Source organism: Drosophila sulfurigaster, chromosome 3, assembly GCF_023558435.1.
Source record: "Drosophila sulfurigaster albostrigata strain 15112-1811.04 chromosome 3, ASM2355843v2, whole genome shotgun sequence".
NCBI classification, from domain to species: Eukaryota; Metazoa; Arthropoda; class Insecta; order Diptera; family Drosophilidae; genus Drosophila; species Drosophila sulfurigaster.
The window spans coordinates 13,487,853-13,503,897 of NC_084883.1; the positions used below are offsets into that span (position 1 = coordinate 13,487,853).

General features: G+C 35.6%; 1 protein-coding gene and 1 non-coding gene across 2 annotated transcripts; one reads left to right on the forward strand and one right to left on the reverse strand.

Moving 5' to 3' along the window:
* The first annotated feature begins 4,908 nt into the window (after positions 1-4,908).
* On the forward strand, positions 4,909-5,003 carry Trnay-gua (transfer RNA tyrosine (anticodon GUA)). Its single transcript has 2 exons — positions 4,909-4,945; positions 4,968-5,003. It is a non-coding gene; the product is annotated as a tRNA-Tyr (tRNA).
* A 3,823-nt stretch (positions 5,004-8,826) lies between these two features.
* On the reverse strand, positions 8,827-10,772 carry LOC133843187 (putative uncharacterized protein DDB_G0274435). The gene is made up of 2 exons (XM_062276623.1): positions 10,644-10,772; positions 8,827-10,586 (listed from the first exon to the last, which is right to left on the reverse strand). The coding sequence occupies exon 2, from the start codon at positions 10,584-10,586 to the stop codon at positions 9,183-9,185; it is 1,404 nt and encodes a 467-aa protein (XP_062132607.1). The 5' UTR covers positions 10,644-10,772; the 3' UTR covers positions 8,827-9,182.
* Between the last annotated feature and the right edge of the window lie 5,273 nt (positions 10,773-16,045).

A 16,045-nucleotide genomic window follows, 5' to 3' on the forward strand; every position in this document is an offset into this window, starting at 1 on the left:
TGATATGAGATATCATCAGCCTTATCTATATAGACATTTCAATTTTCGACAGATATTTTACTACTTGGGATATTTGGCATATTTGTTTTTTACTTAAACAATACTTCGACCATATCAATTAGTTTAGGGGTTTCGTAAATATTTTTTTTTTTTTATTTTTTTAATTATGTACTGTTTCTTTTCTATGAATCAGCTTAAATCGATAAGGTCAAATGAGCTTATATACTTTATAGTTTAGTTTACTTTAATCTTTTTCTAATATTCTAATAAAATTGTTCTAAATACATATTAAAACTTATATAAAAAAATCAAACTGAAATGCAATTTTTTATGATGAAACTTTTTGAATAATTTGCGACTATAATAAACTGTAAACATTTCTAACTATAACATTAAATTTCAAGTTTTTATAGTCAATTTGTGGTGAATATCGACATGGTATTAAGTTCCAATATAAACATTCAGATGTTCAGCTGCAAAACTTATAATAGCATCAATTTTCATGCCTTCTTCAGCTTAATTAAGAAATAAATTCGCCTAAGAAAACAACCCAATTTAACTTTTATTACTTAATACTTAAATTATATACGACAAGTAAAAAAGCTATAGTCGAGTATGATCAACTATGAAATACCAAAATATATTTATACAATATACCGCAAAAATACTAAAATATACCAAATGCTATATTTGGTATATTGATATAGTAAAACGTTCAAAATATACTATAGAGTACAAAATATACCAGTTTGACAGTCAAAGGAACTGAGATCCGTGCGAACATTACATGTGCTGTCGGGAAAAAATGTACAAGGTATTAAGTTCCAATAAAAACATTCTAATCTTTAGCTTCGAAGTTAATAATAGAAATAATTTTATAAACTTCTTCAACTTAATTAACTAATAAAATGGCCTAACATTTAACTTTTCTTACATTAAAAAACACTTCAATTATGTAGAAAAATGCATCTTTTTTAAATATTTATTACAAGAACCGTTAGGTATATGATTAACATTGCATTCTAATGTGTTCAATTAGTCACTTGACAAAACTGAAACAAGATAAGGTTAAGGCTTTATAACTATTTGTCCTAAAAAAGAGTGAAACAGGACGTATTCTATTATTCAGGGTTTCCTTTATTAAAGATTCGCGCAACGTTTTAAATTTTCTTAAAAAAACATGTCGAGAGTTGTAAGGAAACCCTCGCTGAGTTCTTTGACAAGGGTTACACGGCTCTTACAGCTTATCAAGAGAAATAAAGTAATTAGAATGGCTTTCCTGGTTTTTTGTTTTTTTTGGGACCACGCAAAAATTTGGACACGCAGTGCCTTAAGCGATAACGGAACCCAAGCAAAGGAAGCACACAAAAATATACGTATAACAACAATCATAACGATAATCGAAACTCGAAAACCATATTAATGCAGTTGGGCAGTGGAAACAATCATTTTCTTCGATGGCCGTTCACTTCCTGGGCATTCGACAAAAGTTAATAACTGTGCCATTAAAGTTACGCCGAGGCCTATTATTATTTCATGACTTAAAGCTATACGCGGCCCCGAGGGGGGCCTCCAACACAATAACAAGTAGGAAAGCTACAGACGAGTGTGCTCGACTGTGAGATACCCGCTATCCATTTTGAATAAAAGCAACATATTGCAGTATTATTCTCAAAATATACCAAAAATACTACAAATACTACGGTATTAGTTTTAAAATATACCAAAATAATAAACCACGAAAAAGCTAAAAATATACCAAATGGTATATTTAGTCTATCGATTCAAAATATACCATATGCTGCGAAATATGTCAAAAATAATATGCTGCAAAATACTAAAAATATATCAAGTGATATATTTGGTATAATAATATGTTACAGCATTCAATATATATATCATATAGTACAAAATATACTAAAATAATATACTACAAAAATACTAAAAATGTAACAAACGGTATATTTGTTATATTAATACGTCACGACATTCAATATATACCATAGAGTGCAAAATATACCAAAATAATATACAAAATATACCAGATTGTCAGTCAAAGCAACTAAGACCCGTAGTAAGTATTCGTTTTTGCCCATAAAAAAATATTTCTTTAATAACCTCGACAATATTTATCTGATCGCAACCAAATTATCAGGAATCACAAGGACTATGGGTCGGAGATGCCTCCTTCTATCTGTCACATACATTTCCTGCCGGCACAAAGTTATAATACCCTTCTACCCTATGGGTAGCGGGTATAAAAAGCGTTCGCTGCGACTTCGTCGGAGTCGAAGTTGGGATTCGTGTTCGTTGTTCGCTCTTCGTCGGGGTTTCGTTCGTGCCGCGTTGAAGACGTTAATAGAACGGGGCGCAAGCAAGTGACAAAAGGAAACCTTTGCGGTTAATTGCCACGCCACCGTCACCGCCACAGCCAACATCGACAATCGACAGCACGGACAACTGGGAACTGAGCACAGGGAATTGGCGGGGGGAGTAGCCAGGGAAGTGGACAGGGTCAAAGGCAGCGTTAAATGTCAATTGGATCATTCTGGGGGTTGTCGACGCCGCAACGCTGCCGTCGTCCCATTGTCAATGTGAGCCTGACAACCCGCTGAGTTCAACTAATGCGTTTATACGACGCGCTCTTTAGGCCTAGAAAGCAATAAGTGTGCGCTACCAGCCGAGAAAATGCGGAAATGAAAAAGAATGTTGTTTAATTGAATAAAAGGAACTAATCTAGAAGATATGTACATATTTGTTGGGCGCTTTATTCCTTGATTTTGTTCTATTATATTCGAAATTGTGATTCTTTCTGAAAAATATGATATATATTATTAACAATGTTTATTAACTTTTAGTTCCCCTTATTTTGTTTTTTCGTCAAAAATTTAGAGTGTCAATTAATATAGAAAATACCGAAAATATATAAGAGTATTTATATTTTATTTATTATACACGTCTTTTGTCTAAAAGAATTCTCACATTTGTACTCTTATCAAAAGTTGAATATCAAGAATCTTGGCATAATATTGAATACTAATTTGTATAAATTTTGTTTTTAGCCAAATATTTAGTGTGTTAAGCTATATAGAAAGAGTCTTCATATTTTATTTATTATATACATTTATAATATTTGTTTTGTCTAACATAAATTCTCACATTTGTTGTCTTATTATAAATTTAATATCAAGAATCCTAGCATAATTTTGAATACATTTCCTTACCAAAGTCTCCAACATTTATTCATGTGCATATCAGAATAATAATATAGGGTTTTCTTAATATAAAGTCGAAAATGTTAAAATGTTATACTTTTATAATAAATATAATAAATATAATATTTGTTATATTATATTGATACAATGAACATATCATATATGTATGTATATATACTATATATTAAAATTATATGTATATTATTCAAACTTATAAATTGTTATAGACTTCAATGCCTTAAAAAACTGTTCATTATGTATGTTTGGACTATTTGAGTAATTATTGATCTGATGAAGTCTATATTTGTTGACTTTGTTTTTAAATTACGAAATGTGTTTACACAATATCAAAATAAACATAGACAACGCATGAACGTTGTATACAGAGCGAAACAGCTAGAACACATTGCGAATGGGTGAGTGAGGGAGAGAGGGAAAGACTGACCGAGCAGTCAGCTCTATTTAATAACAGTAACTATAACTGTCAATAAGCACGCAGTGTGGAAGAGAAGGGAAGATGGCAAGAAGCAGCCTTAACCGCAGGCTAATTAGTTGACCAAAATATATGATGCGAACATTTCGCAATGCTTTTTATATGGTGATGTGGAAATGGGCATATAAAATGCTTTTGCACACATTTAAAGCGAGTGAAACGGGCGAGATTTAAAATAAATTATATCGTCATATTCCCAGGGGCGCTTTAGCTCCATTGTTGTTGCTGCTGCTGCTGTCGAGTTGAGTGCTTTACGCCGCCCCCTTTGGAGCAGAGGCAGAGGCAGCAACAGAGACTGAGGCAGAGACTGAGGTTGAGGCAGCACTCAACTGGCAAGCACCCAACCACCCACACACACACACACATAAGACGAGAACTCGTCAGCGTCGACACGCCAATTCCATATGTTACACAGCTCGCTACGTTTCGTCCCCCCTTTCTACCTTAACAACATACATACGTCGCATTCCTCACTGGGGGGTGCTGTAAAGGGTGTGCGAGGCATAACACATCAACATCAGTCTCAGTCTCTACATCAGTCTCAGGCTTAGTCTCTACACAAACTCATTCTCTACATCAGCCTCAGCTTCAGCTTCAACCGCATTGCATGAATTTAACTTAACCCCAAACCATTTTGGGCACAGCTCAGTTTTCTCTCCCCTCTGCTTTATGTTCGCTCTCTCTCTCTCTGTCTTTCTCTATGGGCGCATATGTGTGCGTGCGTGTGTGTGTAAGTCTATTGGGGTAAAATACATGCAGAACGTTTCTACACTGCGATAATTGAACATGTTTCCGCTGCTTCAGTCGCTGTCGGCGTCGCAGTCGCTGCTGCGGACCCTTTTAGTATTTTTCGAAATTGCTTTTTGCTGCTGCTTCTTCTTCACTTTTGAGTTTTATGCTCGCAAAAGGAACGAACGAACAACCGATAGCAACTCCATTTTGTATCCGCCACTTTAGGGTGACCAGCTGACATCAATGCTAATCAGAAACAAAAACAAAACATTCGCTCTTATTCATTTCAAGCATTTACAGTTGTTGTTGTTGCTGTTATTGTTGCTGCGGTGTCAATTTTGCATTCCATTATCTTTATCTTTATTGCTGAATTTATTTTTAGTGAGTGACTTTTTTGTTGTTGCGCTGCGGCTTCGAAGCTTTTGATTAGCAGCAGCGGAATGCGATTTGCCGACGTTCGTTTACTAACCTTCGATAGCTCAGTTGGTAGAGCGATGGACTGTAGCGTGTAGTAATACTAAGTAGACATCCACAGGTCGCTGGTTCAACTCCGGCTCGAAGGATTTTTTGCTCAATGAAATAAGTATTTTAGAAAATAAATAATTTAATAATATAATAATAATAATAATTTAATATTGTCATATTATGGAGAAAAATAAAATTTTAGCTTACTTTTTAAACTCAAAGCAGAGATTTTTAGATTGTTGCTAAACTTGTTTTTTTTATAATTTATATTATTATATTATATTGTATTATATTATTAAATTATATTATATTATTAATATACAATATATTTTTTATACATACATTACATAAATATAAATAAAATATATTTATTAATATACTCTTTACCTATAGGGTAAAATACATTAGCTATTATTCTTTTCACGTGAACTTTAGCTGAAAAGTTCTATAAATTTCTGTAAATAAAACACACAAATTTAAATTTGTGCAGTGTCTCATAATTTTGTAGATAAAATTTGAGTCTTTCAATTTCTGTAATTAAAATTTGTCATGTTTTAACTTTAAAATATTTTAGTTATAAAATATTTTGACCATTTAATATATTTTGGAATCTTTAAAACATTGTGTAGATAAAATTTGATTCTTTCAATTTTTGTAATTGAATTTATTCTTGTTTTAAATATTAAATATTAAAGTTATTACAAATTTTGATTAATATTTTATTTATTTATTATTTAATAAATTATGGAATTTTGAAAACATTTTAATTCACATATTCATGACTTATTTTTATAAAATAAAATATGACATATGTATTGTAAGTTTTAATGTGATAGTCTTTTCACTTTTTGTAATTATAGTAGAGGTTCAAAATTTAAATGTTATGCAGAATTTAGAGATTTCCAAGAATTCGAAATACCTTTAAAGAAAAGAGCTTATTTCTTGGTCACCCTAAAGCGCACAATCTAATAAAATATGATATATGTATTGTAAGTTTTAATGTGATAGGCTTTCTACTTTTTGTAATTATAGTAGAGGTTCAAAATTTAAATGTTATGTAGAATTTTGAAATTTCCAAGAATTAGAAATACCTTTAAAGCAAAATGTTTATTCCTGGTCACCCTAAAGCGCACAATCTAATGAGGAAAGGAAAGCTACCTGGTGTTGTCGTAATAAAGGTGGACGAATTAAATACGCAGTACGCAGGACACGCACATTGTGTCCTTCTTGTCGGACAGCGGACAGCGGACACGAAGAAGAATAAGAAACAGGCACAAGGCTAAGGATGTGAACGGTGCAAGGACATGAGACGCGCTGTAGTCGAAATTGAAACGTGAGGCGTGTAATGAGAGGCCCACTTTCAATATACATATTTTATTAACAAACTGCCAGTGACGCGGCAAGTTGCAACAATAATTGATGAAGGCAAATTGAGGCGCCACGGCGCCACAACATTACACACACACACACACACACACACACACACACACACACACACACACACACACACACATGAACATAAATTAAAAAGTGGCCCCTGGGGCATTGTTGCTACTGGAACTGGCTGGCTACCTTTTTTGTGTTGCTGCCTTTGCTGCGGCTCATCCCAATGTCAGGCCCACGCAAAGTCCTCCGACTCCCCTCTGACTCCCCTCTGAAACCCACAAACACGGCCAATATTGGCAGTCATAAAATGCGAGCTTTATGTGCGCCGCGTTTATCCTTTAATATTTTTAAAGCCCAGGCAAAATGCTAAAACACACACATAGACAAACACACAAACAGTTACAGCGAGCAGAGAGAGAACGAGAGCGAGAGAGAGAGAGAAAGGGCATGAAGGCTTTATAAAAATTAAATATTTACCCAGGAGAACTGAACTGAGCTGAGCAGAATGCGAGGGCGAGGTGAAGTGAAGTGACGTGACGTGAGAGCAGCAAAGACAGAACTCAAAGCAGAGCATGTCGACAGCAAAAGGGGGGAACGGGGGAGCGGGGGGCCACACCAAAAAGTTGAAGCATAAAACTTTTTTTCTTTCTTCTATTTTGATGCGCTGTCCTCGTTGTAACTGCTCTCGCTCTTCCTCTTCCTCTGCCGTTGCCTGCTCCACGGTCCTCTCACTGCTGTTGGGTGGTGGGTGGTCCATCATGAACGCCTCTCTCTCGTGCACTCTTCTTGCTCTCTCTCCGAAGTTTCTGGCGCGTGCTTTACACTCGTTTGTGTGCTTGCAAATGCTCGAGGCGAATGCTCACACATACAAAGATAGACTCTCAAGCACAGTTGCACTCAACGCACACACACACAGGCACACGCTGAGAATTTGTGTTTGCTTTTGACTTTTTGTGCTAAGGACATTACAGACATTGCACAGTTTTTGTTGTTTCTGTTGTTTTTGTTGTTTTTGTGTTGCTGCACTTCCATTTGGGGTTGGCTGACGTTTTTGGGCCTTGTATTCTATGCCATGTCCTTATTTCCGGCCACCCTCTTTTTGTTTTGTCATTTCCATTTCATGCCACTTTTTATTTTATTATATTTTCTGATTTCGTCTCGTGCCACATTCTTCTCTGCCTCTGCATGATTCCCCAGAGCTTCAATTATGCCATTTAATGATTGGTTCGGGTTGTTCAGGCCCGAAAAAATATCCAACGTAGAGAGCAACAATTTAACGAAGTGTTTTTTCGTTTACTCCATTCATTCCACATGCATTTATCATTGAGGGTAAAGAGAAGATGAAATCTATAGATATTCGTAATTATATTATGTTAATAATAATTCAAAGAAATTTGCTATATGAGGAAGTCCATAATAAATATCTAATAATCTGTTAATAACAAGTAATCTGTTCGCTGTCAGTCTCATTAGCAACTATTTATCAGAGAAATTCCCATGGTAACATTATTGCAGTGCTTGTAAATTGAGCAAATTCTTGTCGGATCTATTATGTATATCTCATATTGACTCTTTGTTAAGCTGTGTACTACTACTATTAGTTCATGAAAATGTTCCTCATTTTGTTTAACACCGAAAATTGACTGTTTATTAGAATAATCTCAAATAATTTCCATCATTATATCAAAAACAAGTAAAAAAAGCTACAGTCGAGTGTGCTCGACTATGAGATATCCGCTACCCATATTGAATAAAAGCAAAATATTACAGTATTATTATCAAAGTATACCACAATAATACTAAAAATACTTAAAGATATACAAAATGGTATATTTGGTAGTGAGTTCTAATGTCATTCTACCCTATGGGTAGCGGATATAATTACATAGTTAGAAAGCTACAGTCGACTGTGTTTGAGATATCCCCTACCCATACAAGTAAAAGATAGCGGTATTATTAGCATATTCCAAAGGCTACATCTGGTATATCGGAATGGTATTACATTATAAATATACCATAGAGTATAGAATAAAGCAAATTAAGATCAAACAATAAACTGAGTGAGCCTGAAAACACTAACAAATGCTGTTATGTATGATCATATAATATTGAAAATTCTATTTTAAATATTTGTTGTACCAATATTAAAACACTTCTTAGCAATCAATAAGAAATGAGTATGATTTGTATTATATTATATCATTATAATCAAGATTTGAAGAGTGTTTTTTAAAGAGGAATCTAAGAAACTTCAACCGTATTTAGTAAAATTGTATAAATTAGGTATGTCTAATCAATACCCATCAATGTTTTGATTAATAAAATAAATTCATATTTAATTCCTGCGAATTCAGTTAGACAATTAATCATTACAATATTAGTATTAATATTCTTTAGTGTGTTTCCATAAGTGTGTTTTTGTATACGCTCAAATCGAGTCTAAAAAGTCTTGTATGTTATTCAATCAGTCAAAATCTAATTTACATTACAACCTCATATAATATAATATTACATAAAATAACTTTAGCTGCGCCTACAAATTCGTATTCGTTTTTTATTTGTATAATTTGAAAAACGTTTCTCAGCAAGGTTCTAATGTTGAATGTATTAAATGTGTTTTCAATGTTTCAGTTTTGTAATGAGATAAAAATTTTGCATTGGTTTTCCAATTTGTTGGTGTTATAAGAACACGTTAAAGACATTTAGAATATTTAGAATATATTCGTATATTAGCTAATCCCAAATATTCCTCTTCCCCTTCGCATTCGCCATCTTCTTTAGCTTTGGTTGGTTGAGTCTGCCACTGATGCTCCGTATCGAGATCGAGATCGAGCTTCGAGATCCAGCCTATGCTGATGATCAAAGCACTCGATGCGACTGCGCTGCAAGAGTCACTGATACTCGCGATCCGAGATCTCCATCTGCAGCGTTGATTCTGACTTATCAGAGCACAAGGTGTTCGATCCGCTCCAATTGGATCCGCAGTCGGAATCCAATTCCATGTCCAAAGCAACCGTATTGTCAACAGAATGAAGATTATTCCAATCGCTCTCGATATGATCGTTATACACATCAAATGGGTTTACCACCTCCACAGCATTCGTATTTTTGTTATTTTTATTAGCTGCGACGTTATTATCGTTATCATCATTGCTTTGGTCCTCGCTGTCGTTGTCGTTGTCAGATGCTAGCTGGCGACAATAGTCGTCAATTTCGTGTTGGAATCTAAGCGGATTCGGGTTGATCGAAGGATATTCCAGAGAGTGCTCCGTTGGCTCTTTATACTGCTGTTGTTCGGCGAATGATTTTGGATCGATCGATTGCTGTTTGATCGATTGCTGTTCGATCGATAGGGACTCCACTCTGATGCTCATGATGCCCTCCTTGCTGTTCTTGACAATCACCATGCTATCGTTGCCATATGGCAAACACCAAGTCTCATCAAGTTTATTCGGATTGAGCGTCTCTTGCTTCGGTTGTTTTGCGCCCAATTCCTTGGTTATCTCGACTGAGACTTCACGCAGCAATTTGATTAGCGTCTGCTGAAAGTTCTTAAGCATGTCTTCATGTTTTTGGGCAATCTTCTCGTGCAACGTTTCGTACTTCCTCAACTGCAGCTGCTGCTGTAGTTGATTTGCTTTCGTTTCGCTGTGGAGAAGTTCCTCAGACTTTTTGGGCTCCAGCGTCGGCTTTGATTTGTTCTCGCTATCGCTGTCGCTGTTTTCTCCGAAGAGCTCTTCGTTTAGTTGTGCAAAACTCTTCGACTTTTTAGCGGCGCAATAGTTGGCTATGAACGACGTCGATGTCTTTGACATATTTGTGCTCACGTATTGAGAGATGCGATCGAACATCCAGCCATCTGGTCGTTGTGTTTGTATCTCATCTTCTTCCTGTTGCTCCTGCTTTGTCTGCTCAACATCCGCTGTAAATTTATGCAGCTCCCAGTCAAGATCATATTGGAATGCTTCCACTGCTGGCGCCATTTTCGAGGGCGTGCAATCCACACTCGGAGAGTCCGAGCGACGCTTGGGAGAGCGAATCAAATACTCCTCTACCGGTTGGGTCGATGGGTCAGAAGACTCCTTAACCACTTTATATTTATTTGACCTTTCCTCCTTTTCATGGCTGTGCTTCTCCGACTGGGATGACTTGCTGCGTTCGGTATCCCTCAGTTTCTTATATTTCTTTTGATTATTTTTCAACTTCTTGTCGTCGTCAATCAGCTCGATTTTCTCCTGCTCCTGCTCCTGATACTCTAACGGCAACACCGCGGTCTCAGTTTCCATTGTTGACATCTAATAAAACGGAAAAATGCGATTTAAAACATTCAACGACACTTTTCTTTCACTTACGTTGAGAAAATTGTGATGCAAATTATTTAACAGGATCAACGTTAAGCTTGACAGTTGCACACAACATCGAAATGTCACCGTTAATGACAACACTTTGTTATCGAAAGCACGTGCAAAGCCCGACTAGTTATCGATAAATGAATGTAGAAATATTCTTCTACAATACGAGAAACTTTCGATATATATTTATTTAAATTTCACCTGTCTTCGTAAATATTTATTTAAATATGACAAAAAAGCACAGAAAATATAAGTTGTGAATTCAAAATCCACTTAATTTTTTAGAATTCAATTATTATACGTAAAAACTAAATTCTATAGTTAAATAATATAGATAGCAAGAAAAACTTGGGATATAAGACGAACTAAACTTACTTTAAATAAACATTAGTCAAAGAATACAATTTTCAATGAATAATTGACAATCAATTTAAATAGAATGATCAGAGATATTAATTGATATTAATTAATTCAAATAAGTGCATAAACCGCTAATAGCTAATAGCTAATATTGTGTCATCTCTAGTAGAAAGCAAGCTCAAGCACACTTTCCAACACTGCACACTTTCCAACACTGTGCGACGGACATTGATGGTATGACCTCGACTAATATAAACTCTTACTTAATTTTACTAAATACTAAATAGAGAATTGTAAACAACGGACAAATTAGCCAGTGTTTATAAGCCCTGAGTTATCGGTATCGATACTGCATGCAGTATTGGTATCACGATATTTGCTAAAATACTTTAATATCGTTAATCAATACGAGTAGTTGTAAGCACGCACTTGAGCAAGAAGCAAGTTACCGGAAAATATTATAATTTAACAATGTTAAAACACATCAACTCAATTATCCAAATAAACCTACAAATACACTCGAAGGCCTATCAATTCCTCAAAACCCCTTTGGCTTTGGCTTATCCTGTTTACAACCAAAGAAGGAAGTAAATGCCACGCCCACGCCACAGACGGCAGAGCTGTCCGATAATGATGATGATGATGTTGCCCTTCTATGGACCGGTTAGGGTAAACAATAAACACCAAATAAATCCATCGGGCAAAAACGGGCAAAAATGTTAACCACTATTTGATTGTTAACAGTTTGTTTAATAACATTCAGCTTTAATATTGCCTCAACCGGCCTAGACGCACTAGTTACACTCCACAGAAACACAAATACATTTGTTACCAGGGACCTAAAAACATACCAGCAACACATTGCACGATTGGACAATATATCACATGTATTAAAAATTTAGTGCCAATAATTAATATTACATACCTTGACGATTAAATTCCATATTCAAACTTTCTTGTTTGATTTAATATTTGAATATAAAATTGACAGACAAAATCACCATTTTTCCCGCCAATTTTTTTTTTTTAGAGGGTCCAGACCATAGTCTTTAAATATAGGCGAATAACAAATTACCAACGAAGTCTAACATTTTTCAAAAATATCTTTCAATATTCTTGAAGTATTCTAATTAAAAAAATAAAGCCAATTTAATGATACCGAACACAAAAAAAAAAATGCCGCACTTTGCTACTTTTTGCCCATAGTGCAATGGATAACTCCTTTCTTTGTAGTTGTTGGTGCAAATCATCAATAATGGAAATCATTGAAAAACGATTTGCTTGCGTTGCCCGTTATTCCCCGATGGGCGATAGTGCTCTGGAAATCCACTTGAAAGATATGAAGTGAACTTCAATTCGATTTAATTGACACGGACTCGCATTAGACAGGCGGAACTGCAACGTTTCCCCAGCGGAGGCATCAGCTAGCAACTTGATTTATGGCCATGTCCTAAACTCCACACACCTTTTTGCCAGACGGCCAGCCAACTGCGACTCTTTCACTCCAGTTTCAACTTCAACTTCAACTTCTACTCTAACTCTGTCTTCGACATCGACAGCGAAAGACTTCGGCTTCGGTTTTCTCTGCGTGTTTCGTGTTTGGTGTTTGCTGTTCCCGTTGCCTGTTCCCGTTTCCCATTACCCATTCCATGAGTCGCTTTGCGACTTAATATATTAATCAAAGGCATGAAATCTTTATCAAGTTGTCAAGGCGTAGTACGACTGACAATGAGTCTGCCACAGAGAGATGTCGAGGAAACCCGTTTGATCCTTAGCACGCACATGGCACATTCCTTTCTCCTCCGGTTTCCTCTTGGTCCAGTTTCGCTCGCATTCGCATTTGCAATTTGCAATCGAAATCGGAGAAAAAAAATGAATACAATTAAACTACAAATTTTATAAGCACCTCAACGAGGGCAGCTCTTTGAATAAGCTCTTTCTTTATTCTACTTACAAATCGGATTACTACGTGTTGGATTTTCTATTTACATTTCGCTACAGTTGTAGAAACTCGTGGAAAATTGCTTTTCAATGTGCACTTGGCACTTACTTTGACACTCTATTAACATATCAATTTGCACACATTGCAAATCGTAATGTGGAATATATTAAGTCACTTCAAATTATACAATATACTGTTGACTATGAGTAATTACTGAAATGCAATTAGTCTGCCTTTGGAATTTTGAAATAACGTTAATAGAATAATGCAATCAATTAGTTTTTTTAGTGCGAAACAAATCTAAATTGAAATAATCTTATAAAAAAAACCCATTAATCTATTTATTTTATTTTAAACAATCGAAATTTAAAATTGTTCTTAATTGAAGATTTTGCCTTTTTGGTTAAATTTTAAAATTTTTCCATTCTTGAAACAAGATTATAATCTTGAATTTCAAGATGGAATTTTTGTAGATCTTGAAATGGATCTTGATTTAAGAATAAATCTTCTTGGTTGAATTTTCACATACAAAGTATCTAGACTCAAGATTTTATTCTTATTTTTAGCCCTTTTTTTCTTTCTTTGCACAAAATTCTGTGCAAAAGACTTAAGGGCTAAAGTAATTTATTTACAAGTGAGATAAAACAAACGAATTAGATCAATGTAGTTTAAATAAAACCGTTTAGAAAACATAAAGAATACATTTTTTTTTTTTGTAAAGAAATTTAGTATAACAAAAACTGAATAAACTAAGCTATTTGAAATGAATTTGTTAAACAATATAGTAGAAACAAGTAACAAAGTTACAGTCAAGTGTGCTCGACTGTGAGATACCGGCTACCCAATTTGAATAAAAGCAAAAGCGTGGCAGAAATTTGAAACAAACTTGATCTGCGTGCAAAGAAAACAAATGTTGTTGAAAATAAATTTTAGCTCTATCTCTTATAGTCTCTGAGATCCTGTGTTTCATACGGACAGACGGACAGACAGACGGACGGCCATGGCTAGATCGTCTCAACTGTTGATACTGATTAAAAATATATATACTTTATAGGGTCGGAGATGCCTCCTTCTACCTGTTACATACATTTCCTGTTATAGTACCCTTCTACCCTATAAGTAGCGTATATAAAAAGCTTAAGAACAAAAACCCTGGAAAATGAAAATCAATAGCCTTCATAGGATTTAAAATACAGCATTTCTTTTTAGGACCCAATAACAAAAAAAAACGTATACTTAATTTATGAATATGGTAGTTAGTGTGTTTAATAATTTCAACTGCTGATGCACAAATTTAATTAAATTCGAACTATCAGTTTGCAAGCTAAACCCATTAAAGTCAGTCTACTATCTATTTAGTTGAAATTATGAAGAAAATAAAATTAATGAGAATGTTAAACATTATATCTTGATTACATGGCTTAAACAGAACCATTCAATTTACAAATTTTATCGTATTAATATGTAAAAATATAATTATTTCTTGAATTCTTTTCAATAATGATATTGATGGAATTAATTAGTTAATAATGGAAGTTAATAATAACTGATTTTTTTAATTGAATTTTTAATTATTGTTTTACTTCTTTTTTGAATTGATATTTTCCTACTTCAAGATTTTCAACAAGTTGGGGAACTTTTAATATAATCCCTCAATTCGAATAAATTGCAAATTTTAGTATCTTGCATAAATATGAAGCTTATTTCTGCTTTCGTATCGAACTCTGTGGGATTAACTTTAGTTGCTTGCTCATTTATATTCTAAATTTTGGTTTTACCCACGAGGTAGCCCGCCTTTCAGCTCTTCCCCCGAATATCTTGTCCCCAAAGTGCGAATCACTTTACAAGCAAACTCGGAAATTGTCACAAGATTTCGCTCGAGTCTGTGACTGAGTTTGAATGTGAGAGTGAGTGTGAGTGTGAGTGTGAGTATGGGTTTGAGTTTAAGTTTGAGTATGGGTTTGCGATCCGTTTCCAATCCGTTTTGTTGTGGCGGCAAACATTAATATTCACATGTCGTTCGTCGGTATGCGCAAGCAGGTTGGGGAAGAGGAGAGGGGAGGTGCAGGGGCAGGGGAAGGGGAAGGGGCCTCTGTCGCAGTCGAAGTCGCCAAACTGCGACCCATTCCCGTACTCAGTGCTCTTACCTTCCTTCTTCTCTCCCTCTCCCACTCGCACTCGCACTCTCACACACTCGCTCGCTCTTTCTCCCTCTCTCCATCAGAGTGCTCGCCTTTGCTCTTTTCGCTGTCTAAACAGTTCGTTTGCTGTCTCTGTTTTGGTTTGCTTGCTCTCCCCTTCCCCTTCCACCATCCCCATTCCTTATTTTGCTGTCACTCTTGCCAGCTCCCTTTCTTCCGCCTCCTTCCCCCTTTAAGCTGAGGTTCGGTCACAAAACGCGCTTTAGGCTGCATAAATTTATTCGTCGCTAACTAAACTCGAGCCGCAGTCGCAGTCGCTGTCTCAGTCGACGTCGCTGTCACTGTCGCAGCTTCAGATTCAGCTTTGGCTTCGTCTCCGTCTTCGTCTCGGCGACTGAGCCACAAAACTGGTTCCATTTATGCAAGTTTCTTTGCAGTTGTTGTTGCTGTTGTAGTTTTTGCTTGCTACGACTCTTTTGGTATTGTGCCAGTTGTTGTTGTTGTTGTGTTGTTGTACTTGGTTGCGGCTGCTTTCGTATTGAATTTTGCACCTCGGCCGCAGATACATTTTACTTATCGGCATCTAAATTCAGGCGCTGTCATGCAGTTTCCCCCCCCTCCCAAACTCTCCACCTCTCTCCATTCTCTCCAACTCTGTGTTTCAGCTGCCTTCTGCAATCGCGGAGAGTTTTACGAGTAAATCGGAGTGGGGGGGGGGAAACTTTGTTTGTCTGCGGCAAATTGGAAGTTCGAGTTCGAGTTCAGAACTGAATTCGTATTCGAAATATTCACGGGGAAAAATATCAAATTTCAACTGGCCAAAGAGGAGCCAATGGAAAATGCTTGATAAAGACGAGAGCAGACAAAACTAAACTGCACTAATCGTTTCTGAATTAAGTCGACATCGAACAGCATCAAATTCCATCCTCATCATCATCATCATCGACATTATTAATATC